At 54.8% G+C, this 27,281-nt stretch overlaps 1 protein-coding gene across 1 annotated transcript; it reads left to right on the top strand.

The window, feature by feature from the left end:
- Positions 1 to 27,149, top strand: ADGRD2 (adhesion G protein-coupled receptor D2). Its single transcript, XM_070380183.1, is given in 25 exon segments — positions 1 to 36; positions 593 to 656; positions 1,012 to 1,224; positions 1,548 to 2,189; positions 2,577 to 2,675; positions 3,030 to 3,115; positions 3,385 to 3,666; positions 4,868 to 4,979; positions 5,698 to 5,832; positions 6,309 to 6,432; positions 7,044 to 7,149; positions 15,532 to 15,551; positions 15,553 to 15,685; positions 17,089 to 17,192; positions 17,452 to 17,554; positions 17,839 to 17,992; positions 18,538 to 18,671; positions 18,759 to 18,874; positions 19,710 to 19,830; positions 23,879 to 23,920; positions 24,056 to 24,109; positions 24,864 to 24,922; positions 25,067 to 25,246; positions 26,206 to 26,461; positions 27,033 to 27,149. Coding segments are annotated over 25 exon segments (3,492 nt in total).
- Positions 27,150 to 27,281: the final 132 nt, after the last annotated feature.

Raw genomic sequence — 27,281 nt, 5'->3', positions numbered from 1 at the left:
ATGGCCCCCTGGTGCTACTGCCTCCTAGCCTTCCTGGTACCTGAACTTCCGGGAGGCAGGGGGTGGAGGGGAGGAGGCCAAGGGGATTCAAAGCTGCTAGGGTTCCAAGTGGCCACCTCACATCATGAGGTAACTGCAAAGGTTAAACAAGCTAAGCCCCTGGCACAGAACTAGAATAAAGCATCCAATAGATGCTAGGGCTTCCCTGGTGGTTCAGAATCCACATGCAATGCAGGAGACTCAGATTCGATCCCTGGGTTGGAAAGATCCCCCAGAGAAGGGAATGGCAACCCACCCCAGTATTCTTGCCTGGAGAATTCCATGGACAGAGGAGCCTGGCAGGCTATGGTCCATAGCATTACAAAGAGCTGGACACAACTAAGCGACTAACACTTTCACTTTCACTTCAGATGCTAGGAACAGGCTCAGGGCAATGAAGTGACCTGCCTAAGATCACACTCTGGATGAATCCAGGTCTGACTGCAGGGCCTGCAACCTCCACTGTACCCTGCTGGAGCACACAGTAGGCATTCAATAACAGCACATATGGGTGTGGGGATCTAACTCAGACCCCACCTGTCTTCTCTCTCAGATAAGGAGTTTCTCTGGGACCCCTTCCAACTCTCCAGGTGAATTAAGGAACCCTTGGGTCACAGGTTGGTATGAGGGATGCCCCAGAGAGGCTCTCCCCTCCCCCAGCTCAGCCAGCCCCTGGTCCATGTGCCACAGTGGCCTGGAATGCAAAGGAAGGAGGATGTGCAGTTTAGTTCAGCCCCACTATACCAAGCCCTGGGCTGAAAGCATCACTCATGTCCGTCTCATTCCTACCACTACACAGATGACACGACAGACCCAGCAAGGGGACAACACTTGCTAGCATAGCCAGGGTTCAGCCCCATCCAGCCCCGAATGTCTCCAAGCCCAGTGTCCTTGGCCCTGTCACCCCACTCACCCGGCAAGGGTCAGATGCCCACACACTTCTCCCCCATAGACCCTTCTCCCACCCTGCAGGTCCAGTGGCCCCTGGAGAGGTAGTGGAGACTGCAGATGAGGTGTGCAAGTTCCCAGGGCAGCGGCTGAGTTGGTGGCAGGCCCAAGAGTCCTGTGAGCAGCAGTTGGGCCACCTGGTACTGCCACCCCCAGATGAGCTCCTTGCTGCGCAGCTGCCTGACCCCATCTGGGTGGGCCAAAGAGAAGCCCCTCTGCAAAGACCCCCGCAGAGGCGTGAGTTTGGGCCGGGGCCTGGAAAGTAGGGGCTGGGGGGGAGAGAGCTTTGGTGACCTCGAGATAGCAGCCCACTGTGACAGGTTTGTGGTTTGAGCCCAGAGGAGGTCGAGTCGCAATCTCAGATTCCCTTGTCCTGGACTGAGAGTAGAGGGTTTAGCCCGTGGGTTAGGGGCACTGGAGCCCCCATTTCTTCCTTCCCGAGGGAGGGAGGCACCCGAAGCGTAAAGGGGCGGGCTTTGCAGATGTGACAATGGGCTGTCAGAGGCGGGACGGTGTGTGCAGGTGGGAAAGCTGAGGCGGACGTCTGTGCATCCCCGCAGGCGCGCGCTCCACGGCCGCACTGATGTTCAGCGAGAGATCCGCGGACCGGGCGGCTCGACTTCGGACGCCTCTGCCAGCGCTGGGGGCGCTGACAGCATGCGCGCACGTGCAGTGGGACGCCACCTCGTCCGACCCGGCAGCACTCTTCTCTCTGGCTGTGCCCACGCTGGCCAACGCGCTGCAGCTTCGAGCCTTCGCCGAGCCGGGCGGAGCCGTGCACGCGGCGCTCGTGGTGCGCGGGCATCACGCGCCCTTTCGCGCTGCCTTCCGAGCGGATGGCCGCTGGCATCACGTGTGCGTCACGTGGGAGCAGCTAGGCGGGCGCTGGTCGGTGTTCGCCGACGGGCGGCGACGCTCTGGGGCGCGGGGCCTGGGCGCCGGCCACCCGCTGCCACCTGACGGCATCCTCGTGCTGGGCCAGGACCAGGACTCTCTGGGCGGTGGCTTCTCAGCGCGCGACGCCTTCAGCGGCAACCTCACCGACTTCCACCTGTGGGCCCGCGCGCTGAGCCCCGCGCAAATGCACCGGGCACGGGCCTGCGCGCCGCCTCCCGGCGGCCTGCTTTTCCGCTGGGATCTGGGCGCCCTGGACGTCACACCCTCGCTGCTGCCGCCGGTGTGGGTGCGGCTTCTCTGTCCCGGTACGGCCTGCCCCGCCTCCTGCTGCCAGGCCCCGCCCACCTTTGGCTCCATCCACCACCTCCTGGCTTCCCTACCCACCTCTGCCAACCGGGCCACACCCAAGTCTGGCCACGCCTTCTCCAGGCTCCCAGTACCTACCTGGTACCTAGTCATAGCAGCCTGGAGGGACTCGCCCCGCACCCCCGCCCCCAACCCCGCGGCCGCCTTGCTCCACCCAGTGCTGGTTGCGGCGCTCCTCTGGTTCCCACGTCGCCTCCTAACCCCAGGATCGCACGTCCTGGTGCCCCCTCAGGCGTGCAAGTGCCTTCAAGGCCCGAATGGGCTGTGGGTCATGGAGTCGATGGGGAGCCAGGAGGCGGCTCTGACACCTCTCCCACCCTGGCCAGTGCCCTCAGAGGAGTGCCCTACGTGGGACCCAGCACCCCACACCGAGGGCTCTTTGCTCTGCCTGCAGCCACTGCCCTTCCTCTGCTGCTACCGTACAGGTGCGCCGTCCGCCTCTGTTGAAGGGGACGCTGGGTATGGACCAGTGTAGGCTGAGAGGGGAGCAGTTGGCACAGCCTGGGAATTGGGAATCTTCTCAGCATCCTGGGGCCTCGGTGAAGTCTAGACCACAGATAAATGGGGCCATTCTGACCTGGGGGCGAATCCCAGATTGTGGGATTCACCTCAAGAAGGTGGTTTTGCCATTCTGTGCCTCAGTTTCCCCATCCAGGACACTTAAGTCTCCAGACACACCGCCATCAGTGTCCCCATCTTCTGCAGGCGGCACAGGGTGGATGGGGCACCTCTGGGGAGGAGGTTGCCCAGGGCTTAGCCTGGCATCCACTGCTTTGCAGAGAAGTACCGGCGGCTGCAGGACGCCCAGTCGTGGCCTGGCCAGGATCTTATCAGCCGAGTCAATGCCTTGGCCAACGCCATTGTGGTGAGCCCCCTCCCAGGGGCACTTTGGGTGGCCTCTGTGAACCTCAGTGTCCTCATCTAGAAAGGGGACACCCTCCTAACGTGTGTGCAGGAATTAAGGTTGTTCATGTACCCATGCATTCTGAGAGCTGCGGGCTCATGAGTAGTTAGATCTGTACCCACCAAGAAGACAGGCAGAGGCCAAGCATGGGCCCTGGTGCTGGGGTGGGGGGCTGGAGGCATCCCCTTATGACAGCCAGACCCACCATCAGTGGCTCCTCTGCCCCACAGCTCCTTCCTGACCCTCTCTCTGAAGCCCACGGAGACCTGTCCCTGACGGAGGCCGCCAGCTTCCTGAGAATCCTGGAGGGAGTCCTGGCAAAGGAGGCAGCTCCACTGGGGCCAGCAGCACTGCTGGCTGTCCTGCACTTTCTGAAAAGAGTGGCCGCCCTTGGGACGTGGGAGCCAGAGCCCACGACAGGGCCCTGGGAGCAGCTGGGCCAGGCCGTCATGTCTGTGGCCAGCCTGGTCCTGGAGGAGCCGCTGGCTGGTGTGTGGCTGTCAGTCAGTGAGGTGAGGCTGGCAGGGCTGGGTGCCACAGGGGCCTGGGCTCTGGTTCCTACCTTGTCACCCGTTTGTGTAGCCGTGGGCAAGTCAGCACCCATCTCCGAGCTCCATTTTGCCATCCATCTGGAGAAGCTCCTCGTTTTCCTGTTTTATAAATTGAACTTCCACAAACAACTGCTCTTGAACAACAGCTTCTGAAATTAAAAATTAAGAGCCACTAGTCAACAAGGGCCTCCCATATCCAACAATCACTGACCACCTTAAGTGGGAGGTCCTCTATACTAAGTGTTCAGCCATGGAGAATAGAAGAGACAGATAATGAGGGTGTTGGAAATCTCGTCATGACAGAAGTGGCTGTAGACCTGGGAATCATCAGCTCAGAGAAGGGAGAAAACATGGGGTTGTGAACATCGCCTTGAGAGTTCTGGGGCTTCAGAAGCAGGCATGGTCCCCTGTGACCTCAGAACAGAACTGAAACCTGGGTTTGAGGGTGGGGTGTGGATGGCACAACCCAGGAGGCTGATTCTGTGGGATGTTCACCTCTCCAGGTGGTGCTCCCCATCCTGGGGAGGGTGTAACCCCACATTTTACTGGGGATCTGAGACACTATGGCAGACTGGGGCAAACTGGACTCTGAACCTCAGGTTTCTTCCCTGGAAAATGGGGATGGTCATACCTGCCTTGCTTAGGCAATAGAGAGGAGTAGGTGTAAATTAGGTGACCTGGCCAGCACAGAGGAGGGGTCCCAGCCATGCACGATCCCCATCCCCGCTCTGTCCTCATCAGCACCATCCAGCAACACCCCGGCCCATGGCTTTCTTTAGGAAGCTAAAACTTGAGCACCTGTTATAGATCTAACACCGAGTCAGACCAAAGAAGCAAAAGGCATGGCTCTGCCTTCTGAGTGTGCCCCATTGGCAAGCAACCTACCAGCAGGCAGAGAGCACTGTGGGGCCTTCAGCTTGAGTCGAGGACAGTGTGGCTTAGGACTGGGTTGGAGAAGCCGGAGAAGGTTCATCAGGCAGGGCCTCAAATGTCAGGCTGAGGATCCAGGACTTGATCCTGGATGCCCTCAGGCAGAGCCTCTGAGAGTCCAGAGCAGGCAGGCCACCTCCCAGATCCGTGAGAACGTGTTAACCCCAGCGGTCAGGGCAGGTGGCAGTGGGGTGGGGAGAGTGAGAGGGGCTGAGCTGCGGCCTCCTCCCAGGTGGCTGGCGGACCCATGGCCTTGGTGGCGAGTGTGCAGCGCCTGGCACCCCTGCTGAACTCCGTGCTGTCCTCCGAGCGGCCTCGAATGCACCTCCAGCACCGCCATGCTGGTGAGCCTGCCCCAATCTGTCCCACACAACTGGGCTGCGTGTGGGACCTGGGTTCAGACATCCTCCTCAGCCCTGGTAACTGGGAGCTCTCTGACTCCCACAGATACTCCTTTCTGTTCCTGCCCTGGCCCATGCTGTGCCCTCCATCCAGAATACTCTCTCGATCTCCTAGCAAACTCCTGTACATCCTTCAGAACCCTGCTTGAGCATCAGCTCTGCTAGGAAGCCTTCCCCAGCTTTAGCTCTCTCCCAACAGTCAGTTCCTCTCTATGTTACCCTGGTGTTTTGAACATATCTTTTGTTGCTTTTGTGGCAATTAATATGATTCAGCCTGAAGCTCCCTGAGTGCCAGGGCTGTTTCTGAATCATTTCTGCATCTCAGGACCAGACTCCGTGAATGTTTGTATAACAGATTGAGTGGGCAGGCATTGACAGTCGAACGTCAGGCAAAACTTGGGTCTCTCAGGGGCCCAGTGGTTTCTGGCGGCTCACTGATATTCAGGGTTTGCCCCCCAGCGACTCCCCCTTCTCAGCCACCCTGTCCCCCTGGACTTGGAAATGTCAGATTTACCTCGGGCAAGTTGCTGAGCCACCATCCAGGAATGGTGGCCTCCTGGGTGTGTGGCAGGGAGAGAGGAAGCAGACCCTGCCAGCTGGGCCAGCCCAGCATGAAGACCTGCCTCCTGAGGTGCAGCCACTCAGCCCTGTTTGACCCCAGGCCTGGAGGTGCGGCGCCTACACCTGAGGGAGGCCAGTACGGAGGGCTACGTGTTCACAGTGCCCGGAGGGCATCCAGAGGGGCCCGGCCACATCCTCATCCCTGCTGCTGAAGTGAGGCGGCTCCTTGGGAAAGGTGGGCAAGGCGGACAGGTGGTGGGACCCTCTGGGGTCTGGGTCAAACCTCAGCCCTCAGAGTTCCTAGCTCTGCTCTTCTGAATAAGTCACCGCAACTTTCAGAGCTGTCTCCTCATCTGTAAGATTAGTACTCACCTCACTGGGTTGTTAGGAGCTTAAACACCTACCCCATAGTAGATGTTCACTTAGTCTCCTCCCCTCAAACCGCAATCAGTTTCTCTGGATGCCACCTGGGGTGGAGGATTAAGATAAGGGGCAAAGGGCTGTGGAGCTGCCAGTTTAAGCACGTCAACTATAGCTGGTTGAAATTCTGGCTCTGTCCACTTCTTAACTGTGTGATCTCTAGGAGGTCATTTAACCTCTATGAGCCTCGGTTTCTCTGTTTGTAAAGTAGGCAGAGCTTTTCCCTCGGGACCAACCTGTGGTGCCTGCTCAGTCAGTGGGTGGGTCTCAGGCCTCCTCCTGTTCATCCAGGCCTCTCTGGAGTCACCGTGATCCACAGCTGGTTCAGCTCGAGTGTCTTCCAGCACACCCTGGGGGCCCCTGGCCAGGAGCCACAGGCCCCTGACAGTTCTGAAGAAACAAGCAGAATGCAGAGGTGGGTCCCACCCAGTAGGCTGCTGAGGGCCTGGATGTCCTCCCCAGGGAAGGCCAGGCCTCTGTCCCCTCCCAGAACCCACCCCCATTCTGGTGGGCAAATCTGCCCTTGGCAGCCCAGGGCCAAACCTGCTCACCCCTGACACACACAGATTTCTAGGCCTGGCAAAGATGTGCTGGTGGGAACATGGCTCGACTCCTGCCTGGGGTCCCAGCTCCAGTGTTGAGTCTCAGGGAGGGAATAGAAAATTAAAATGTTAGTCACTCAGTCTTTGTGACCCTGTGGACTGTAGCCCATCAGGCTCCTCTGTCCATGGAATTTTCCAGGCAAGAATATTGGAGTGGGTTGCCATTTCCTCCTCCAGGGGATCTTCCTGACCCAAGGTTCAAACCCGGGCGGTCTCCTGCATCGCGGGCAGATTCTTTACCATCTGAGCCACCAGGGTAGCCAAATTGCCAGCAAGAAAGGAGCCCAGGTGCCCTAATTCCCCACACAGGGCTCTTGCTAATGTTTCTTTGGACTTAGGGGTATCATCTTTGATGACCTCAGCCACGTGTGACCTCTCCCCCACAGACACCTGGTGCCCTTAAAAGCTCCCTTTCTCCCCACAGATTCCTAAGCACCCAGGTGGGGTCAGCCATCATCTCCTCTGAAGTGTGGGATGAAACTGGGGAGGCCAACACAGCTGTGACCTTTCACCTGCAACACCAGGCCCAGGTACTGTGTGGTGCTTCTGGGAAACAGCCACCTGGGACAGTTATCCTGGTTTTGTGCCCTCCACACACACACACACACACACACATCCCAATATTTGTTCACTGGAGAACCAAAGTCTAAAACTGTTCAAGAAGAATACACATCCACAAGCCATGCCATTGTCTTTGAGAGGGGGGGAAGGGAAGTAATGCATTGCATGCTTACTTTATGGCAGATGCCTTAAATAAGTAGCATTCATTTAATCTTCCAACTGCCCATTCCACAAACAGGAGCTTAGGAAAGCTGGTGTGCCTGGTGCCGAGCTGGGATTTTGTTATAGTGTTTGTTTAAGTGGCAGAGCTGGGATTTTGTTATAGTTCTTCATGGCTCAAAAAACTGGTGGTTCTTATCAGATCACACAAGGCAATGTGAGAGCCCACCGTGCAGTGTGCTTTGTAAGCATGAAAGTAGCCTGAATGTCCATCAGCAGGGGACTACTTTAAAAGCCTTGTAGGGACTTTCCCAGATGTCCAGCGGCTGAGACTCAGAACTTCCACTTCAGGGGGCACAGGTTGCATCCCGGGTTGGGGAGCTAAGACCCTGCATGCCACACAGTGCACCCCCTTCCCCAACAAAAGAGCCTTGTAGAGCTACAAATAGAATATCAGCTGAGGTTATGTAAGGAATGGGGTATTCTGCTATAAACTGACACGGAAATATCAGCAGGATATGTCATTTAATTCTTTACATGTAAAACACATTCCTTCTTGCTTTTGAAACTTTAGAGCATTTCAGGGAAAGTTAGAGTCTGCTTTCCCCAAAACCACCAATCCTGGACACATGTACACACACACACACACACACAAATGCACTCATACACCACAGCTTATGTCTTTTGTATATCATCTCAAGACTTCTTAAAAAATCAATCTGATTAAAGTACATAAATCTACATACACTAAACCATCCATTTTAAGTGTACAATGTGATCAGTTTTGACCAGTGTATATACTCATGTACTGCTGCCCCCAGTCAAGATACACAACTTTTCCACCTTTCCCAAAGGCTTCTTCAAGCTCCTTCCCCGTCAGCCTTCCCCACTCTGACTTTCCTAAAGTGTCTGTCTGTCTTTCCTAAAGCGTCATATAAAAGGAACCAAATAATGTGTACTGTAGTCTGGCTTCTTTTGCTCAAATGTTGGTTTTGAGTACCATCTATGTTGTTGCCTGATGTTCATTATAATGGTTTTGTATTGACATCTCATTGTGGTTCTAAGTTGCAGTTCCTTGAAGATCAATGATTTTGAGCATCATTTTATACACTTATCAGGCATTCATATATCTTCCTCCGTTAAATATAAGTTCAAATCTTTTTCCCAGTTTTCATTCATTTTTTTAATTAAAATTTTTTTGAGATGTCATTGGGCTTTTTAAAAAATAGGAAATATTCTTTATTTTTTTTTCCAAAAATGTTTACATTAGTCTGCTATTTGCTTTTCTGATTACTGACATTTCTCCATGCAAACCATATAGATCCTCTCTCTTTTAATTTTATTTTTGTACTCCCTTCACCCTTTTCTCCCTACCCCTGCCCCACGGGCACTGGCAACCAATCTGTTCTCTGTATTTTATGATCCTGACTATTTTTTTATAGAGTCCCATATAAGTGAGATCATAAGGTATTTGTCTTTCTCTGTCTGACTTATTTCACTTGATGTAATGGCCTCAAGGTCCATCATATTGTTGCAAATGGCAAGATTTCATTCTTTTTATGGCTGAATAATATTCTGTTTTATATATGTGTGCATGCAGGTATGACCTAAATCAAATCCTTTACGATTATACAGTGGCGGTGACAAATAGATTTAAGGGATTAGATCTGATAGACAGAGTGCCTGAAGAATTATGGACAGACATTTGTGACATTGTACAGGAGGCAGTGATCAAGACCATTCCCAAGAAAAAGAAATGCAAAAAAGGCAAAGAAGAAGCAAGAGAATCCCAGAAAAACATCTACTTCTGCTTAATTGACTACACCAAAGCCTTTGACTGTGTGGATCACAACAAACTGTGGAAAATTCTGAAGGAGATGGGAATACCAGACCACCTTACCTGCCTCCTGAGAAATCTGTATGCAGGTCAAGAAGCAACAGTTAGAACCGGACATGGAACAACAGACTGGTTCCAAATCAGGAAAGGAATACGTCAAGGCTATATATTGTCACTCTGCTTATTTAACTTATATGCAGAGTACATCATGAGAAACGCTGGGCTGGATGAAGCACAAGCTGGAATCAAGATTGCTGGGAGAAATATGAATAACCTCAGATATGCAGATAACACCACCCTTATGGCAGAAAGCAAAGAAGAACTAAAGAGCCTCTTGATGAAAGTGAAAGAGGAGAGTGAAAAAGTTGGCTTAAAACTCAACATTCAGAAAACTAAGATCATGGCATTTGGTCCCATGACTTCATGGCAAATAGATAGGGAAACAATGGAAACAGTGAGAGACTATTTTTCTGGGCTCCAAAATCACTGCAGATGGTGATTGCAGCCATGAAATAAAAGACGCTTGCTCCTTGGAAGAAAAGTTATAACCAATCTAAACAGCATATTAAAAAGCAGAGACATTATTTTGCCAACAAAGGTCCGTCTAGTCAAAGCTTTGGTTTTTCCGGTCGTCATGTAAGGATGTGAGATTTGGACTATAAAGAAACCTGAGCGCTGAAGAATTGATGCTTTTGAACTCTGGTGTTGGAGAAGACTCTTGAGAGTCCCTTGGACTGCAAGGAGATCAACCCAGTCCATCCTAAAGGAAATCAGTCCTGAATATTCATTGGAAGGACCGATGCTGAAGCTGAAACTCCAATACTTTGGCCACCTGATGCAAAGACCTGACTCATATGAAAAGACCCTGATGCTGGGAAAGATTGAAGGTGGGAGAAGAAGGGGATGACAGAGGATGAGATGGTTGAATGGCATCACCGACTTGGTGGACATGAGTTTGAGTCAGCTCCAGGAGTTGGTGATGGACAGGGAAGCCTGGCGTAAGGCACTCCATGGGGTCGCAAAGAGTTGGACACAACTAAGTGACTGAACTGAACTGAATATTCTGTTTTATATATATATACATATATATATATATGCCTGCGTGCATGCTAAGTTGCTTTAGCCGTTTCCAACTCTGTGTGACCCTGTAGAATGCAGCAGGCCAGGCTCTTCTCTCTTCGGCAAGAATACTGGAGTGGGTTGCCATGCCCTCCTCCAGGGGATCTTCCCAGTCCAGGGATCAAACCCAGACCTCCCGCATTGCAGGCAAATTCTTTATCAGCTGCTTTCAGGGAAGCCTGTATCTATCTCTCTCTCTATATATATATACACACACACACCACGGTTTCTTTATTCGTTCATTCATCAATGGACACAGGTTGTTTCCATATCTTTGCTCTAGAAAATAATGCTGCAGTGAACATGGAGATGCATATGTTAATATATTTTCTTTTGAAAAAACTTTTTATCTTGTGTTGAGCTGTAGTTGATTAACAATGTTGTGATAGTCTCAGGAGAACAGCGAAGGGGCTCAGCCATACATATACATGTATCCGCTCTCCCCCAAGGCCCCCTCCCGTCCAGTCTGCCACATGACATTGAGCAGAGTTTCATGTGCTATTCAGCAGGTCCCTGTTGCTTACCCATCCTAAATATAGTAGAGTCATATATCATTTGTGAGTTAATATTTTCATTTTCTTTGGATATATACAGGAGTGGAATTGCTGGGTCATAATGCCAAAGAATGCTCAAACTACCGCACAGTTGTACTCATCTCACACGCTAGTAAAGTAATGCTCAAAATTCTCCAAGCCAGGCTTCAGCAATATGTGAACCATGAACTTCCAGATGTTCAAGCTGGTTTTAGAAAAGGCAGAGGAACCAGAGATCAAATTGCCAACATCCGCTGGATCATGGAAAAAGCAAGAGAGTTCCAGAAAAACATCTATTTCTGCTTTATTGACTATGCCAAAGCCTTTGACTGTGTGGATCACAATAAACTGTGGAAAATTCTGAAAGAGATGGGAATACCAGACCACCTGATCTGCCTCTTGAGAAATTTGTATGCAGGTCAGGAAGCAACAGTTAGAACTGGACATGGAACAACAGATTGGTTCCAAGTAGGAAAAGGAGTACGTCAAGGCTGTATATTGTCACCCTGCTTATTTAACTTATATTCAGAGTACATCATGAGAAATGCTGGACTGGAAGAAACACAAGCTGGAATCAAGATTGCTGGGAGAAATATCAATAACCTCATATATGCAGATGACACCACCCTTATGGCAGAAAGTGAAGAGGAACTCAAAAGCCTCTTGATGAAAGTGAAAGTGGAGAGTGAAAAAGTTGGCTTAAAGCTCAACATTCAGAAAACGAAGATCATGGCATCTGGTCCCATCACTGCATGGGAAATAGATGGGGAAATAGTGGAAACAGTGTCAGACTTCATTTTTGGGGGCTCCAAAATCACTGTAGATGGTGACTGCAGCCATGAAATTAAAAGACGCTTACTTCTTGGAAGGAAAGTTATGACCAACCTAGATAGCATATTCAAAAGCAGAGACATTACTTTGCCAACAAAGGTTCGTCTAGTCAAGGCTATGGTTTCTCCTGTGGTCATGTATGGATGTGAGAGTTGGACTGTGAAGAAGGCTGAGCGCCAAAGAATTGATGCTTTTGAACTGTGGTATTGGAGAAGACTCTTGAGAGTCCCTTGGACTGCAAGGAGATCCAACCAGTCCATTCTGAAGGAGATCAGCCCTGGGATTTCTTTGGAAGGAATGATGCTAAAGCTGAAACTCCAGTACTTTGGCCACCTCATGCGAAGAGTTGACTCATTGGAAAACACTCTGATGCTGGGAGGGCTTGGGGGCAGGAGGTGAAGGGGACGACAGAGGATGAGATGGCTGGATGGCATCACTGACTCAATGGACGTGAGTCTGGGTGAACTCCAGGAGTTGGTGATGGACAGGGAAGCCTGGCGTGCTGCGATTCATGGGGTCGCAAAGAGTCAGACACGACTGAGCGACTGAACTGAACTGAAGGCAGTTTTATTTTTAATTTTTAGAGGAACCACTATATTGTTTCCATAGTGGCTGCACCAACTCACATTCTCACCAACAGTGTACGAGGGTTCCCTTTTCTCCATTTCCTCGCCAACACATGTTCTTTCTTGTGTTTTTGGTAACAGCCATCTTAACAGGTGTGAGGAAATATCTCATTGTGGTTTTGCATTTTCCTTATGATTAATGATGTTGAGCGTCTTTTCATGTACTCATTGTCAGTCTGTATATCTTCTGCCTGTGTTTAACTGGATATTTCAGGCTTTTAAATATTTTTGCTATGACAAGGAACTTACCACCTATGTTTTTTTCCTAGCAGTTTTACAGTTTCATGTCTTAAATTCATGTCTGGTTCTGTGTTGAGTTAATTTTTGTGTATGGTATAAGACAGTGAAGTGAAGTCACTCAGTCGTGTCCGACTCTTTGTGACCCCATGGACTGTAGCCTACTAGGCTCCTCCATCCACGGGATGTTCTAGGCAAGAGTACTGGAGTGGGTTGCCATTTCCTTCTCCAGGGGATCTTCCCAACTCAGGAATCAAACCCTGGTCTCCCGCATTGCAGGCAGACGCTTTAACCTCTGAGCTACCAGGGAAGCCTCAAGTAGCCTTATACTACTGGTATAAGACAATAGTCAAGTTTTATTCTTTTGCCTGGAGTGAAGTGAAAGTCGCTCAGTTGTGTCCGACTCTTTGCAACCCCGTGGACTATACAGTCCATGAAATTCTCAAGGGCAGAATACTGGAGTGGGTAGCCTTTCCCTTCTCCAGGGGATCTTCCCAATCCAGGGATGGAACCCAGGTCTCCCACATTGCAGGCAGATTCTTTACCAACTGAGCCACAAGGGAAGCCCAAAAATACTGAAATGGGTAGTATTCTTTTGCCTATGGCTGTCCAATTTTCCCAACATCTTTTATTGAAGAGACTGTTGTTTCCCCATTATATATCCATGCCTCTTTTGTCATAAACTAATTGACACAGAGGTTTAGTTCTGAGCTCTCTCTTCTGTTCCATTGATCTACGTGTCTGTTTTTATGCCAATCTCATAATTTCTATATCTTTGTAATATTGTTTGAAATCAGTGAGCGTGATGCCTCAAGCTTTGTTCTTCCTCAATTTTAAAATTATTTGTATTGCTATTGAATTGTAAGAATTCTTTATGTATTTTGGATATAAGCATTTTTTGAGCTATATGTTTGTACATAATATCTCCTAGTCTGTGGATTGCTTTTCTTAACAGTGTTTTTGAAAGATAAGTTTTAAATATGATGAAGTCCAGTTTATCAGTTTTTCTCTTGCATGGCTTATGCTTTTTGCATCACGTCTAGGAAAACTTGCCTATCCCAAGGTCACAAAGATATTCTCAAAGGAGTTTACACTTTAGCCTTTACATTTATACCTTCATTTCAACTCATTTATGGATATTGTGTTGGGTAGGGGTTGAACTTCATATTTTGCTATATCCCATTCCAACACCATTTGTTGAAAAGATTATTCTTTCTCCCTTGAATTATCCTGTCATCTTTTGGAAAATCAATTGTTCAAATATGTGTAAGTCCATTTCTGGGCTCTCTATTCTATTCCCTAGATCTATACACTAATCCTATATGTCCTGATTAATGTATCTGTATGGTAAGCCTTGAAATCAGTTCATGTAAGTCCTCCAACTTTGTACTTCCTTTTCAAAACTGCTTTGGCTGGCCTAGGGTCTTCACATTGCTGTATACCTTTGAGACTCAGGCAATGGTTAAGAATCCGCACTTCCACTGCAGAGGGCAGAGGTGATCTCTGGTCAGGGAAGTAAGGTCCTGCATGCCATGTGGCACAGCCAAAAAAACTTTTTTTAGAATCAGCTTGTAAATGTCTGTGGAAAAACCTGCTGGGATTTTGATTGGAACTGCACTGTATCTCCCAAATTGAAATAAGATGATGGAAGAGCATCTTAACAATGAGTCTTTCGCCCTTGATCAAGGTATGTCGCTGAGCTTATTTAGATTTTCTCGCATTTTTCTCAGCAGTGATATCTGGTTGTCAGTGTACAGATCTTGAGGGTTTTTTGTTGGATATACTTAGACGTACTTCTAGTTTGTACGGGCTTCCCAGGTGACTCAGTGGTAAAGTATCCACATGCAAATGCAGGCGATGTAGGTTCCATGCCTGGGTCAGGAATATCCCCTGGAGGAGGAAATGGCAACCCACTCTAGTATTCTTACCTGGAGAATCCCATGGACAGAGAAGCCTGGCAGCCTACAGTCCATGGGGTCGCAAAGAGCAGGACATGACTTAAAGACTGAGCATGCATGCACCGCTAAGTAGTGGAGAATTTCTGATGGTTTTGTAAATGGTATTGTTTTCTTAATTCTACTTTAAATTGTTCATTTTAAGTTTATAGTAAGGCAATTGATTTCTATATAATGATACTGTATCCTGCAGCTTTGCTAAATTCACAATACTTCCGGAGGCTCTCTTACAGAATCCCCAAAGGATGGACATTTAGTTCATGCCTAGGATTTTGATATTAACCATAATGCCAGCCTGCAACTCTCCTCATTTCACCTTCTTTGTGCCTTCCCACTGGCATTTTTCTCCAACCCCTGCACCCGTGATTTATGCTGGGCAACCCCCAGCCCCTCAAACACAGGAGGTCACGTCTCCCTGCATCCACTGATCTCTCTCCTTGCCCACGTGCGCTCACATACCTGCCCTGTTCTTGTTGGCTGCCCTTAGGCCTTCCCTCCGAAGCTGGTGGAGCCTGTCTGTGCTTTCTGGAACTTCAGTATCAGGTGAGTTTCCAAGTTCTTTAAATAAGGCATTAAAAAATAAAAAAGACATCCCTCCCACTTGAGGATGAGGCAGGACTCAAGCGGGTTTTTAGCCTCCATTCATCAACTTCTTTGTGGGGGTGGTTCCAGGCCCCACTCAGCTGGGGATAAACTGGGGCAGGAGAAACTGTTACTCAGGAGGTAGTGAGCTCCCTGTCATAGGAGCTATGTAAGCCTACTCTATGGGCTTAGAGTAGGGAGAGACTCATCTGTGGAATGGGTGTTAGAGTTGATGATATATCCAAAACCAGGGAATGAAGATCAGTCACTGTTGCTTAGTAATTAATGCAGTTAATACTGATCACTGGTTTCAGCCCCATCCTCCCATTTCACAGATGGGAAACAGAGACCCAGGGAGGAGCAGTGACTTGCCCAAGGTCATATAACTGGATAGAGGCAGGGCACTGAGAGAGCCCAGGGTTTCTGGAAAGGCTTCCCCCTGCCCCCACCCCCATGTGCAGCCCATCTCAAGAGCCCTCTGTCCCCTACTCACCCCAAGCCCAGACTCAGGGGGCTCCTGGGCCACCACTGGCTGCTCCGTGACTGCCATGTACCAGGGCTCGACCGCCTGCTTCTGCAACCACAGCACCAACTTTGCTGTCCTGTTGCAGGTGTATGACGTCCAGGTGAGTGCTGGGGAGGGGGGCAGGGGAAGGTGATGTCAGGACCGAGTTTTAAAGGATGAACAATAGTTGAATAGAAGGGCATGCCAAACAGAGGGCCACCTGAACAAAGGCAGAGTCAAAGTCATTCAGTCGTGTCCAACTCTTTGTGACCCCTGGATTTATGCAGTCCATGGAGTTCTCCAGGCCAGAATACTGGAGTGGGTAGCCTTTCCCTTCTCCACAGGATCTTCTCAACCCAGGGATTGAACCCAGGTCTCCCGTGTTGCAGGTGGATTCTTTACTAGCTGAGCTACCAGGGAAGCGCACGGAGGCTAGAAATGGCAGACCAGTTATGTTCTAGAACTTCGATGAGTCTGGGGCTTTCAGTGCAATGTCTGTGGTGGGGGGTGGTGGTAGGCAAGGTGGGCCTGGGTCAGATCACACAGACCTGGAATGCCAGGCTCACATGCTTGGATGGTGGTCCTGTTGGAGAGGATGTGTGGAAGCAGGTGAAGCATGTTTGCACGAGGGAGCCTGCAGTGCCAGGAGTGAGGCTGGGGTGGTGACAGAGGGGAAAGCAGCGAGGGGCCTAGGAGAAGGGAGGGACCCTGGACCAGGGACCAGTGGGGAGACCGGGAGACTGGGCTGAGGGAGAGGGGGTCCAGGGCCACTAGAAGATGAGAGACTCATTTCTGAGGAGGCTCAGGTGGGCAATAGATTTGGGGGACCACATGTCTGGGGTCCATGGGGCCTGTGGCCTCGTGCTCAGGGCAGGAGGGTCTTAGCTGGAAACAAGAGCTGGTAGGTAAAGCCGTGGCTGAGATGCAGTTGGAAGTGAAAGGAGCTTCGACCACAGGAGCCCTCTGATAGGTACCAGCATTTACAGACTGGGGGTGGGGGAAGCCAAATTCCAGGAGGCCAAGCGAGGTGGGCTGGCTGGAGCCAGAAAAGGACTCAGTGGTCGCTCACCAAGAGGTTGAGTGAGGTGGGCCCGAGCCCAGGAATGCTGGGGTCACTTGGCGTGTTGGGGAGCACACTAGGAAAACATGCCATCTGATGCAGTTTTCCTGTGAAAACAGAGCGTGGACCTTTGACACATCGTAAGTAATTTGTGCCAGCTCCGTACTCCCCTCAGCAGGTGGTCGTCACATGCTGTCTCCTCCCCATGGGTGTGTCGGCCACTTCCTGTCCAGTGCTGAGAAATCGGTGCAAGCCAGCCCCCCGCCCCGTTTAGGGAGAGCTAGCAGAGGAGGACAGGCAAACGCTCATTATTAAGTGCCTGCTGTGTGCAGGCCTGTGCGTTGGGGGTGGGTATGGGGCAGTGGGTGTTGTTCTGGAAGTGGCGGGCGAGCCGGGTGAGGCCTGGTCCCATCAGCGCAGGGTGGTGGTGGGCTCCTGCCTCCGAGGTCTCTGTCCCTCCCCAGAGAGGCCCTGAGGAGGAGTCGCTGCTGAGGACGCTCTCGTTTGTGGGCTGTGGCGTGTCCTTCTGCGCCCTCTCCACCACCTTCCTGCTCTTCCTGGCGGCTGGGTAAGGCGAGCTCACCACCTGCTGTGGCACCCTGGGCCCACCCCACCCCTTGCCAGCCAACCTCCACATCCCTCCTTGGAAGGGCATCCACCCTTGGTCCAGGTAGACCCCGCTCCAGGGCCCCCCTGGGGCTTGGGCCCCTGTAGAGCCGCCCTCTCTGCCTTCATCAGCCAGCTCACCTGGACGTGGGTGGGGCTGGGGCTGAGGGGGGTGGGGGTTGGTGGTGGTGTCCCCGTTACTACCTCCCCTGTCTGTTCAGGGTCCCCAGGTCAGAGCGGGCCACGGTCCACAAGAACCTCACCTTCTCCCTGGCCTCTGCCGAGGGCTTCCTCATGGCCAGCGAGTGGGCAAAGGCCAACAAGGTGGGCAACCAGCAAGGGGGGGCTTGTGAGCTCAGGGATGGCTGGGAAAACACCTTCAGCCTTTTCTGGGTTGCCCACCCCCGCCCCCTGCCCCATGTCTGCACCCGGCTCCCTCTCCAGGGAGGAGTAAGGGCTAGAGAGGAAAAACTGAATGTTGGAGCTGGGCCCGGGGACCTCACCCACGCAAACTGCTTTGGGTTGGCAATGCCCGGCATGGACAGGGGACCCAGGGCGGGCCACACCCATAACTGGCCTCAGTGGGGATCGCCCACCCTCCCGTCCAGGTGGCCTGCCTGGCCGTCACAGCTGTAATGCACCTTCTCTTTCTGGTCGCCTTCTTCTGGATGTTGGTGGAGGGGCTGCTGCTGTGGAGCAAGGTGGTGGCCGTCAGCATGCGCCCTGGCCCTCGGATGCCTCTCTACTATGCCACGGGCTGGGGTGAGGTCCCCCTGCCCCTCACTCTTGTTCTGTTCCCCTCAACCCTGCCTTGCATGGCCTCCGTTATGTCCAACACCCACCGCCCCATGCCCACCACCGTCCCACACTCACCCTCTTCACCATCACCCAGCACTACGCGGCACCCAGCACCCGTGTCTTGACATAAACTCAGCTCCATCAACCTCCAGCTCTACCCAACTCCAGTTCTTAATCCTCCTCCACTTCAACCACCTCCGCTCCTGGCCTCCAGCACTGCCTCCCTAATCTGGGACCAGCTAAGCCCATGCCAGTCACCAGCCTCCAACTCTGCTGATTCTCAGCCCTAAGGCCTCAACTCTGTCTCAGCTCTTCCACTTCCCAACCGCTCAGGGCTCCGGTGACACCCACAAGTATCAAGCCCACCCAACCCCACTCCTGGATCGCCCAGTGCCGCCAGCGCACCCGCTACTGTGGGACGGCTGGGGGCTGCCGCTCGGGATGGGGGCTGGCTCCCAGGGAGGACCAAATGGGTGGCGTGGTCCTGAGGTCACTTCTTATTCCCTTAGGTGTGCCTGTGGCCATCGTGGCCATCTCCCTGGCCATGTCCCCGCGTGACTACGTGGCCACTGGGCACTGCTGGCTCAATGTGCACACAGACGCCATCTGGGCCTTTGTGGGGCCCGTGCTCTTCGTGCTGACCGTGAGCGGAGAGGCCCAGGGGTCCTGCCGGGGTGGGACAGGTCGTGGGAGGGGGAGCCCCTTTTGCGCTCTGACACCAGATCTCCAGGCCAACACCTGCATCCTGGTCCGGGTGGTGATTGTCACCGTGTCCAGTGCCCGCCGCCGCGCCCGCATGCTGAGCCCACAGCCCTGCATGCAGCAGCAGCTCAGGATCCAGATGTGGTGAGACCCCAGCTGGGGGAGTCAGAAAGAGGTGGGGGAGCCAGGTGTGAGCACGTGTGAGTCCAGGGTGGGCGTGTGTGTGGCCATGTGCGCTCATGAGTGCAAGGCTATAGATGGGGGTGTGTGTGTGCAATGTGTCCGTGCTGTGTGTGCACACGTGCTCATGCGTGTGGATGGTAATGGAGCCTGTGTGTATATGAGGGGCAGTGTAGACGCCAGCCACTGTCCTGGGGACTCACCATCCACAGAAGGTACTGTCTCTGGTGGAGACAGGTGGAGGCGACCCCTAAATGAGGCAGGCTCTAGAAGTTCAGGTTCAGAGTAAGAGTCTAGGTCTCTACCCCCGCTGGAACCCCATCACTCTATGGGACCATATCTTGCTGGAGGGCCCACCCCCCAACACCCCAGGCCTTCCTCTTTGCCACTCTATCCTCTGCCAAGGGAAGGGCAACCCAAGCCAGTGGGGCCTTAAGAAGCATGGTCACCCCCCGGGGGCCTTGAGGAGGGCGAAGAGGAAGCCCTTTCAGATCCATGTCCCTTGGACCCACTGTCCAGGCCTCAGCCCTCCCCCTGGACAGCTGCCACTCCCTTCCCTTGAGCCAGGCTTGGGATGAGCCAGGCTTGGAACTGGGATCCCACCTTCCTAGTTCCACCACCCCTACTCCCTACCACTCTGGGTGTCTGAGCTTTCCAGCTACACCCAAGTCCTGAGCCGCGGTCCCTGGTCTGCAGCTCCGGCCCCTTTCCAGATGCATGGCAGGGACTGCCCTCCCCAGAACCCTGTGGGGACCCCCCCGGGGCCCCTAGCCTCCCCAGCCCAGCCTCTGTCCTGCAGGGCCACAGTGAAGCCGGTGTTGGTCCTGCTGCCTGTCCTGGGCCTGACCTGGCTGGTGGGCGTGCTGGTGCACCTCAGCCCGGCCTGGGCCTACGCCGCCGTGGGCCTCAATTCCCTGCAGGTACCTCCGGGCCCTGGGCCACACATGAGCTCCGCAGGCGTGGCTGGCTGGCCAGGGGGCTGGGGAGGGAGTGTCCTCTCTCTCATGGTTGTCACCAAGGCATTGGGGACATTGCTGGGGGGAGGACGGACAAGAGGGGACTGGGTCAAACCTCCAATCAAACAGCAGAACCTCAGGGAGGATTTTGTGGCCCGTTAGACAGCTGAGGAAGCTGAGGCCCAGGAGGGGTTGGCTAAGATGCCCGGCATCCTGACGCTCAAGGGCGCAGCAGAAGTCCCAGCCTCCAGGCTGTGCTCCAGCCACTTCAGGCCTCGGCAGGAAGCTGAGCGGGGCGGGGGGGCCTCTCCCCTTGGCATCTGCGGGTGGCCTATGTGGGACAGCACGAGCTACTCCACCAGTGAAAACAGCAGTTTAGAAAAGGTGCTGCTTGGAAGGACATGACCCACGGAAAAGTGCCATGGGACTGCGGAAACCCCACTGTGCGCCTTTCCGGTCGCGTGTCCTGGGGCCACAGAAGTGGGTCAGACCAGGCACCCGTCCTCAGGAGTCTGCAGATCTATGGGGACTCGGGCATGGACACAAACAGCCACCACCAGGGGACTGAGTAAGCGCTGGGAGGGAGGACAGTCCAAGGAGAGCCCACCCTGCCCCTCGGCCTCCCTGCTGCCTCTAGCACCTCTTCCTGTGGTCTGCGCCTAGTGCTCCAGGGTCCTGGTCCATGCTATCGTCTCCCCCTGGGCCTTGGGGACTCGCCGCCCTCTGCCGACAGGCGTGGGACTGGAGAAAGGAAAAACAGGTGGTGGGGGAAGCAGCAGACAGCTCGGGAAGGATGGGGGTTGCGCCGGAGTGGGGCCGGGAGAGTGAAGAAAACCTGGGGTTCCCACACTCTTCGCAAAGAAGCACGGCTCCCGCAGACGTGGCAGGGCTGAGCAGCTGGGGACACAGACGGACACGGAGAAGCCCTTACGGTCGGCCCACTTAACAGAGAGACCCTGCCCAGGTCTCTCCACCCTGCCTCAGAGTGGGGAGGGCAGCAGCTTCCTGTTGCTATGGCAACTGCTCCAGCTCCATCCCTGCCCATGGCCCTGCAGCCACGGGGCCAGAGCCGCCCTCACAGCCCTCGCCGCCTCCCTCTCAGGGCAGGTCCCTTCCTCTCTCGGTGTCTCGTTACTTGTCTCTGAGTTTTCCCTGAGATTCCTTCTCTGTCTCTCGGGCTCTGTCTCTGCCACAGTCTCCTCTCCCTGTCCCCTTTTCCTCTGGCGTGGGTCTTACCTGGCTCCTCTGGGCCTCTCTCTACATCTCCCCTTCTGTTGGGCTCTGACCCTGTCTCTTGGTCCCTTCCCCTGCCTCTCCCTCTCTCTGAGGGTCACCCCTCTGGCCCCCCACCCCCAGCCAGCCTCAGACCTTCAGGTCTGGTGAAAGGCTGTCTTGTGATGGGTCATAAGGCATGCGACCTGAGCCCGCTCTGATGTTCCCGTGACTGTCTCAGGGCAGCTCCCAAGTCAGCTCAGAGCCACGTTCTCTGAGTCCTTCCTGGATGCTTCCCTCTCCAGGCCTGGCCTTTCCCTCTCCTCTCTCTTCCATCATACCTGCTGTTTCTCCGTGTCGTACTCTCCCCGCTCAACCTCCAGCCTCATCGCTTTCTCACTGTCTTGGGGCATAAACTGGGCAGGACCTGCCCCAGGTGACCAGGGAGCAGGGATGGGGCTGGAGGGATTGAAATCTGCCTGGACTCATTTATTTGCTTTTGGGGGTGATTTGTTTCCGTCTGGCCTCTCTGCCAGGTTTTGTGCTGGAAGAGCAGAGCCTCAGTCTTGTGACAGGTTGGGGCTCACACCTTCCGTGCCTGAGGGTCTTGTTGGAAGGCCTAGACAAATGGAGACAGGCCTCAGTTTCTACATCTGTATAAAGGGAATCATAATCTCCACCTCATGAGATCACTGTTGGGTTCCATTGAGATGATATTTGCAAAGACCAAAGCATAACCTGCTGCAAGATGGTTTCATTCAGCCATTCAGCATGTTCTTCCCCTGTGCCTCCCCTGTGCCCGAGCTGGGCTGCATGCTGAGACCGTGGTGGGGCACAGGATCAAAGAAACCACCCTTGGAGGTCTCAGCCTGGGGGCGCAGACAGACACCAGAGCCACACAACTGCAGTACGGTGCGATTGAGACTGAGAGGCACAAGCGGCAGTCAGGGTCGTGTGGGGAGGCAGGGTGGGCATTCCCTGGAGGCAGTGGTGCTCAGCGAATGCCTGAATGCTGCATGGAGAGAGGGGAATAAAGTTTTAAGTTAGGGGAGCACAGTGGAATCAGATGGAGGGAGACATGGGGTCGGGGGAGCTGGTGAGAAATGGAGCAGGAGGGAACATGGGGGCCAGACCATGCAGGGTCCCCAGAGCTGGTGTGAGGAGCTCAGACTTCCACCCAGGCCTGGGAGGATGTTAGACAGGTTGCTGGTGTGGTTGGATTGGAGTGAATGTTTGGGTGTGAGGAGTGGCGCTAGTGGTAAAGAACCTGCCTGCCAATGCAGGAGACATGGGGTTGACCCCTGGGTTGGGAAGATTCCCTAGAGGAGAGCATGGCAACCCACTCTAGTATTCTTGCCTGGAGAATCCCGTGGACAGAGGAGCCTGATGGGCTACAGTCCATGGGCTCACAAAGCGACTTAGCACAAGGACTGAGTCAAAGGAGATGAGATGGGGGACACCGTGCGGAGAGCTGCAGGGAGAGTACCGGCCGGGTGTGTTGGGCTGGGAGCCCCCAGGGTCTGGCTTAGGGGCAGCGTTGGGGCTGGTAGCGACCCAGTTGGTGCCTGGGAGCTGGGGAGAGTAGTAGGGCTCTGGGGCTCCAGTTCTCAGCCCTGGGAAGCTAGAGGGCCTCAAGGAACCCCACATTCCCTCACCTGTGTTCCCTTGTCTGAGCCTCAGGGGAGAAACTGTTGCCTTTTGCATCGTCCTAGTGGAGAGTGAGGGAGTCCTAAGCTTCACCAGCCACCTGCGGGTGGAGGCCCACACTTAGGCCTGGGACACATTGCTCTGTCCCCACCCCCGGCCCCAGGACCCTCTCCATCAAATGGGGAGAATGAACCTCCCTCCACCCCCTGCCATGGAGCTGCTGTGAGGGTCAAGCATGCTGGTGCTTGGTGAGGGGCCAGGGCTTTGTAGTCCTAGAATGTGTGGGGAGGAGCCGCTGTGACTCCGCCTTCACACACAGCAGGAGGCAAGTCCTGGCTGCATCCCGACTTTCCAGATGAAGAAACAGAGACTCAGAGAGGCATTCAGCTAGAGGAAAGCTGAGTGCCAAAGAATTGATGCTTTTGAACTGTGGTGTTGGAGAAGACTCCTGAGAATCCCTTGGACTGCAAGGAGATCCAACCAGTCCATCCTAGAGGAGATCAGCCCTGGGTGTTCATTGGAAGGACTGATGTTGAAGCGGAAACTCCAATACTTTGGCCACCTGATGCGAAGAGCTGACTCATTGGAAAAGACCCTGATGCTGGGAAAGACTGAGGGCAGGAGGAGAAGGGGATGACAGAGGATGAGATGGTTGGATGGCATCACCAACTCGATGGACATGAGTTTGAGTACACTCTGAGAGTTGGGACAGGGAGGCCTGGCGTGCTGCAGTCCACAGGGTCCCAAAGAGTCGGACACGACTGAACTGAACAGTCAGGATGTAGTGAGGTCCCTGCCAGGTCTGCTGTTCCTGGACCTCACTTAGCCTTGCAGCTTCAGGAGGTGGTGAGGCCGTGAGGACAGGGCAGGTCAGGGGGTGGGGCGTGGAGGGATAGAGGGCAGAGAGGCTGCCTGCTGACCCAAGACTGAAGGCATGGGATCCGGCAGGGCCAGGCCCTCCTGGTTCTTTTTACCATGGAATGCCACAACTGCCCACTCCCCATCACGGGTTGGCAGACAGGGCAGGACTTGTGTTCACTGGCCAGTGTCTCTAAATGTCTCTGGGGCTGCCTGTGCTGTGGTGCCAGGCCAGGCAGTGGGAGATGGGGGCCTCCCAGGCGGTCACCCACCCTCACCCTGGGTCTGTCCCCAGGGGCCGTACATCTTCCTGGTCTATGCCGCCTACAACGGAGAGGTGAGTCCGGGGACCCAGGCTGCTGCTGGGGTGGGATGTGGATGGGGGTGGGTAGGGCTTACTTGTCGGGGGCTCTGCACCCAGCCCGTGGGGGTCGGGGAAGGGTCCCAGCCCTGCCCCTGCCCCATCCTCCAGGTCCGGAGCGCCCTGCGGAGGATGACTGAGAAGAAGGCAGCAGAGGCATTCACGGTGGGCAGGCCTGGGGGCCAAGGGGCGGGAGGTCCTACCTCTGGCAGGGATCCCAGCGGTGATGCCCCTTCCTTTCAGGCTCGCTCCAGTCCCACGGGCCCGGGGTTCCACTCTAGACCCTCGTGTCCCTGGGAGGTGGCCAGGGATGACCCCAGAGTCTTGGCTCCACCCCAGAGACACCTGGCTCTTAGAGGTAAGACCACAACCACCCTCCAGTCCAAGTGCTACCCGGTGCCCCAGCCTCCCCAGTGCTCAGCCCAAGCATCTGAAAGACAAGGAGACAGGCCCAGGGAGTCCTGTGGCTGCAGGGCCTGGGGGTGGCTTATAAAAGGCTCCTTACCTCCTACCACTCCACCACCAGGCAGCAGGGGTCCCTGGGGCCCAGCCCAGAGGCAGAGCTTGCCAGAGTTGCCCTCCCTGGGTCATGCAGCAGAGGTGTGGGGGGTTCCTGAAGGCAGGTAGATGGATGGGGTTCGGCGCCCTGAGACAGGGCATGGGTTGGATGACTTCAGGGTCAGGCCAGGAATTGGTATCCCAGCTCCTACTTCCCCTGCTTTGCGCCTTTGGGCGAGTTACTTTCCCTCTCTGGGTCCTGGTTTCTTCAGCGCTAATTTACAAGGTGAATTTTTGAGTGGATTCTTAAAGAGTTTTTTTTAATAATGAGGTCCCTGTTCAGGGTAGGGGAGCAGAGAGAGACAGCCTCCTGCCTCGGTCTCCTACAGGTTCACCTGCTCAATTGTCTTCCCCCTTCTAGGAACCCATGGCCCCAGGATCCCCACAACCTTCTCCTCCATTGCAGAACCCGAGAGACCGGTGAGGCTGGGTCAGGGGTGGCAGGGCTCAATCAAGGGGCTGGCAGTTGTGACCAGAAGGGTTAGGGAAACCACAGGGATCAGCATGGGGCTGGGGTGGGGGCTTCTCCTGGGGACCCAGGGGGCCTCCTCCGTCAACTCCTAGACTGAAGGGTGCTGGGAGCAGTTGGCAGAACCTGAATGCCAAGGCCCCTGGGGGTGGAGCAGTCATCTCCAAGGTAGCCAAGGGCCCCCAGAGCCAGAGGAGCAGAAGGAGAGGGGGACCAGCCCCTGATGGGCCTCCTCTGTCCTCAGGCCGTGGAGCTGACAGCATTCAAGGCTTCAGGTACGGCTCCCACACCCCAGGTGGGGTGTCCCCCTTTTTCCCTTGGTGCCCGGACAGTCCCTCAGCCCCACTGTGTGGAAATGGAAGTGATTTGAGAAGCAACCCCACCCGGCCTCCCACAGTTTGAGAGGCTCTTCCTGTCTCATTCTGCTCCTTGTTGGTGCCTAAAATTCCCCCACTAGCGCCCGGTGGGCTTGGTCAGTGCTCTGGGGAAAGGCTTTCTTAGGGAGTAAGTTTGGGACCCCTTCCCTGGCCAGTGCTGCTGGGACGGCAGGGAACCATTGGCCTGCCTTCCTCTGTGCGCCCCACGCCCGCCGCCCCACTTCACCCACTCTTAGCGCTCTGGCCAGATGCCTGATGGTCTGAGAGTTCTTCCAAGCCCAATGAGGAGCAAGTACTTTCCCCAAGGCCTCAGTTTCCCCATTGGACAGCTGATGGGGACGTGATGGAGTGGGGGGTGGGGGCCTGTGGGTAGCAGGGCAGGGCCGGGGCCACCTGCTCAAGGAGCACTTATCCTGGCCCGAGGGAAGCCCCTGGGGACCGTGGTCCCTGGCCTCCCACAGTCTTGAACCAGAGACAAGCCTCTGAGGGGCCGACTCAGCACTGCCCCGCCTCCGAAAGCTCGGGGTTCTTTCCAGCCAGGTCCAGAGGCAGGTCTATGGAGCTCTCAGTGGGGCTGAGCTCTGTGCTAAACCTGGGCATCTGGTGGCTCCTTTCATGAGGTGACTAGGGAAAACAGGGGTGTGGTCACCCTCCCATTGTGCCGCTCAGAACGCTGAGGCACAGAGAGGAGCCCTTGACGAGCCAGGGGTCGGGCCCCCACCCCCACAGATGAGGACACTGAGGCAGCAGGAGTCACGTGGGGGTAAGCCTAGGCACATCTGAGCCTGGGTCTGTATGACCCCAAACTCCCAGCCGACCTGCGTCCAGGCGGATGTCCCAGTCCTTCCGTGTCTCAGCTTCCCCTTCTGGAAAATGGGCTGGAGGCGCCCCCTGCAGGCCTGCCGGGAGGGCGCAGGCGTCCTGCAGATGGGGGGCGTGCTGAGCAGGCAGAAAGGCACCCCCCACCCCAGCCTCCCCACCCATCACCCCGCTACACACCTCGGCTCCCAGCCCCCCAGCACCCGCCCCCGCAGGCGCAGCGTCTGTGGGAACAAGAGAGCGGCAGAGGCGCCTCTGCGCTCAAGTGACAGCGCCTTTGTCTCCGCTGAATGGGTGCGTTGCTAAGGCCCCTCGTAGCAACAGAGCCGCTTCCACCTCGGCCTCGGAGGGACCCCCATCCCGCTCCGCCCTCCAGATGCCCTAGGGCCCCCCACCCCACCACGCGACCCACTCAGGTGGCCCGAGCAAGAAGTGCAGGGAAGTGAAGGCTGCCTGCTGGGTATCCCTCCCAGGCCTGCTCCCGCCCCTCCCGAAAGCGCCTGCTGCCCCCTGCCACACACACACCCCGCACCCCGGCATTGCAGGTGTTCTCCGGAGGGAGAAACTGAGGCTCGGAGAGAGGCTGAGGGAGACTGCCAGGGTCACCCAGGCCAGAATCTCACCCAAAGTCTCCCCCAGCCTCAGTTCCCAGCCCTCTCCCCATCTTGGAAGGGTGGGGCCCCATCTTGCTTCTCTGCCAGCCCAACCCACAGGGTACACTTGCCTCCCAGGTTTCTAGAGACAGTGCATGGGGATTTTCCTGCAAGCTCCTCTTGGGGACCTCTGAAAGCCCACTGGGGGCCCCTGCCGACCTGCGTGTGGACCACCACCCTCTCCCAGGGCCTCAGCCTCTCCCTCCTGCCAGGGGAAACTTGGCCCCAGAGCTCCCGCGTACCCCGCCAGGTCCCACGGCTCTGTCCCCAGCTTTCTGTCCGTGACCGCCCCTCCCCTCTACCCCGCCCCTCCTGCTGCGAAGTTCTGACAGCCCCCTGGTGTCTCTGGTAATAAACGGTACTGTAGTGACCTTTCCTTCTTTGGGGTCACCCTGGCCTGGGGAGGCAGATGAGACGCCAGGCTCCCTGGGAGGAGGGAGGAACAAGCTACTCTTTGACTT

This window comes from Bos mutus, chromosome 11 (assembly GCF_027580195.1).
Source record: "Bos mutus isolate GX-2022 chromosome 11, NWIPB_WYAK_1.1, whole genome shotgun sequence".
Taxonomy (NCBI): Eukaryota; Metazoa; Chordata; class Mammalia; order Artiodactyla; family Bovidae; genus Bos; species Bos mutus.
The sequence above is the reverse complement of the archived record's forward strand: the minus strand, read 5'-3'. Positions and strand labels throughout refer to the sequence as shown.